The sequence below is a fragment of the Rhinoraja longicauda genome, unplaced genomic scaffold, assembly GCF_053455715.1.
Source record: "Rhinoraja longicauda isolate Sanriku21f unplaced genomic scaffold, sRhiLon1.1 Scf003019, whole genome shotgun sequence".
In the NCBI taxonomy this organism is placed as follows: Eukaryota; Metazoa; Chordata; class Chondrichthyes; order Rajiformes; family Arhynchobatidae; genus Rhinoraja; species Rhinoraja longicauda.
The window spans coordinates 1-2,664 of NW_027604231.1; the positions used below are offsets into that span (position 1 = coordinate 1).

At 49.4% G+C, this 2,664-nt stretch overlaps 1 protein-coding gene across 1 annotated transcript; it reads right to left on the reverse strand.

Annotated features, from left to right (window-relative positions):
• Positions 1–56: 56 nt before the first annotated feature.
• LOC144591901 (putative G-protein coupled receptor 139) lies at positions 57–2,159 on the reverse strand. Its single transcript, XM_078395906.1, has 2 exons — positions 2,084–2,159; positions 57–955 (listed from the first exon to the last, which is right to left on the reverse strand). Exons 1-2 carry the CDS (start codon positions 2,157–2,159, stop codon positions 57–59), a joined length of 975 nt encoding a protein of 324 aa, XP_078252032.1.
• Between the last annotated feature and the right edge of the window lie 505 nt (positions 2,160–2,664).

Sequence of the window (2,664 nt, forward strand, 5' to 3'; positions counted from 1 at the left end):
GAATGTGAGGAGCCGGAGCCCGGAGCGGAGAGATTGCGGCCGCCTCTGGGATGCGCTCAGGGCGAGGATTTATTAATTAATCGAAGCGCTGAGGTGAGCGGATATTTCACCGCGCTCTTCACCTGCTCCCTGAACTTGGACTGGGTCGCCGCGTAAATAAATGTGTTCGTGCAGCAGCTGAGATTACTCAGCAAATACCCAATGTAACCAAAGATCAATTCAGAATCATTCCCACCATCTCCAATTCCTGTGACCTGATAATAAACGAAGTTTACAACCGTCGTCAGCCACAGGAGGATGAAGCTGCCGGAGATGGTGAAGAGTAAAACCACAGACCTCCTCCTGCTCTCCATCTCCGGGTCACTGCGCTTCTCCCCCTTGCTCTGACCCTTCAGCCCCTGACGGACCCGACTGGCCACTAAAATGTGCCGGACTGTCAGAGCGTTGAGCAGCAGGATCACAGCGAAAGGGAGGAGCGGAGTTAAAACCGTGTCGAACCAGTCATATGCCACCCACCCGGGGTCAGTGTAATAACTGTCCGCAGAGTCACAGAACCACGGGATACTGTCGATGATTGTGCGGGGTTCCCGTGTGAAGTAACGGGGAACGTTTTTCAGACAGAGCAGAACGCCGGTTGTTGCGAGAACCGCGGCTGCAGTTTTACCGGTACAATATTTTGTTTTCAGCTTCTGGCAACAAATGGCGATAAACCGATCAAAGGTGAAAGTGACGGTGAACCAGACAGAACAGTTTGTAGCTGCAAACATCAGCACAATTATAACACTGCACACAGGGGTGATGGACAGGAAACTCCAATAAAAATAATGATATCGGATCCAATACAAAATGACCGTCGTTATAAGGACCAGTAGATCGGCCGCTGCCATGGCCACCAGGTAGCGAGTGGTGCAGATGGAGAGGCCGCACTTTCCCCGGGACAGGATCACAATCGCCACTAAATTCACTGCGGAAAGAGAAGTGGAACGGACACTGGGCATTACTGAACACGGTCACCGGGGCTGAACACCGGCTCGACTTTCAGCGAAAGACCAGTGTTTTACCTGGTGCGCGGCTGCAAGTTTAACAAGAGAGAAGGAAAGGGTGACGTTTCGGGTCGAGAACCTTCTTCAGACCGAGACCCTTCCATCAGTCTGAAGAAGGGTATCGACCCGAAACGTCACTCATTCCTTCTCTCCTGAGATGCTGCCTGCGTCACTCCAGCATTTTGTGTCTACCTTCGATGTAAACCAGCATCTGCATTTATCTTCCTTTGCAAATTTAACAATGTCAGTCCCGGCTCCGACTGTGCCCGACCTGCCTGCTCCAGCGGAGAAGAGATAAGGCAACGGGTGGGGTAAAGGGCGTGGAGGGAACGTGCAGCCACCGCTACAATAAGCGGAATGGTCCTTTCTGTCGTTAACCCTGCTCACAGTCTAAGATGGGGCCGATTTCACTACCGTGACCGGCCGTGTTTAACCCGGGCTCTATGGCACTCGGTATCTGATGGGGACAAGGAGGGATCCAGAGGGAAAGCAGGGACAACTTGGAATCCAGCAGCAGAGTGGCTCCGTTAATGGATTAATTTCACAATAAGTTCAGTTCGGTAACAGCACACGCCGGTGGATCCGCGGCCAGTGCTTCAGGAGATCGATGCAATTGTTGACCAACAGGCGGTAGAATCCGACTGTGACAGACTCCACAGTGAGACGTGTCCACAGGAGAGGGTGTTCACTCTGATCAATAACTCAGACACAGTGAACTTCACAATGTAAACCCCTCCCCAGTCACACCGTCCCGGAGAGCTGCCTGTCCCGAGCACTGAGACAACTGTGGGCAAGGTCGCACTGAAGGCAAGAACGACATTTTAGCGGGTCCCGGCAATGAGAGAAAAATAGGGTTAGTTTCGGCTGTCTGAAAATGAGAAAAATCACAGCGTTAATTCAAAAATATTTAATTTGGAGGATTGTTATACAACACCTATTCATATACATCGATCATCAGTTGGAAAGCTTGTAATATGATCAGAATCAGGTTAACACCGATTAACAAAGAGTTATAAAACGTAATTGTTCTGCTCACTTACCAGGAACTCCAACGGCAGCAATGATAATGTACACGATTTTCTCCACGTCCACATATTCCCTCAGCCTTTGTCCCATTTTCTCTGCCCAGCGACGTGTCCCCGTGAGCTACCGGTAATCTCACGGAATGAATTGCTGCGGCAGAACATCGCCGGAGATTTTATACCATTTTCCGTTCCCTCCAGGACTGTGAAGTTTCAACAGAAGTAAAAATAGAGATTTCGAAATTATTCGCAAACAGATGACATCAGCCAAATGAAATCTCCGCTGAGACAGGTCGTGATATATCCAGGAGATTGATTGAGAATGGGAATTATGGCGATACTGAGGGATTTAAATTGGGAGCGTCATTGTTCAAGTAAAGGGGATATTGTTTTAAACTCCATCAGATCCAACTCTCCACCTTATGTTGTTTATCTGATTTCCTTCAACCCGCTTCACTCAGCAAAGTAAGTCAAAATTCCAGGGACTCTCTCAGGGCTTCTAGTGCCCAGTTTGAAGGTGGAATGGGCGAGCATTGTCCACAGGTTGAGGAATTAGTTCAACAGATCACCTCAGAATAAAATGCCCCTCCACTCTGCTT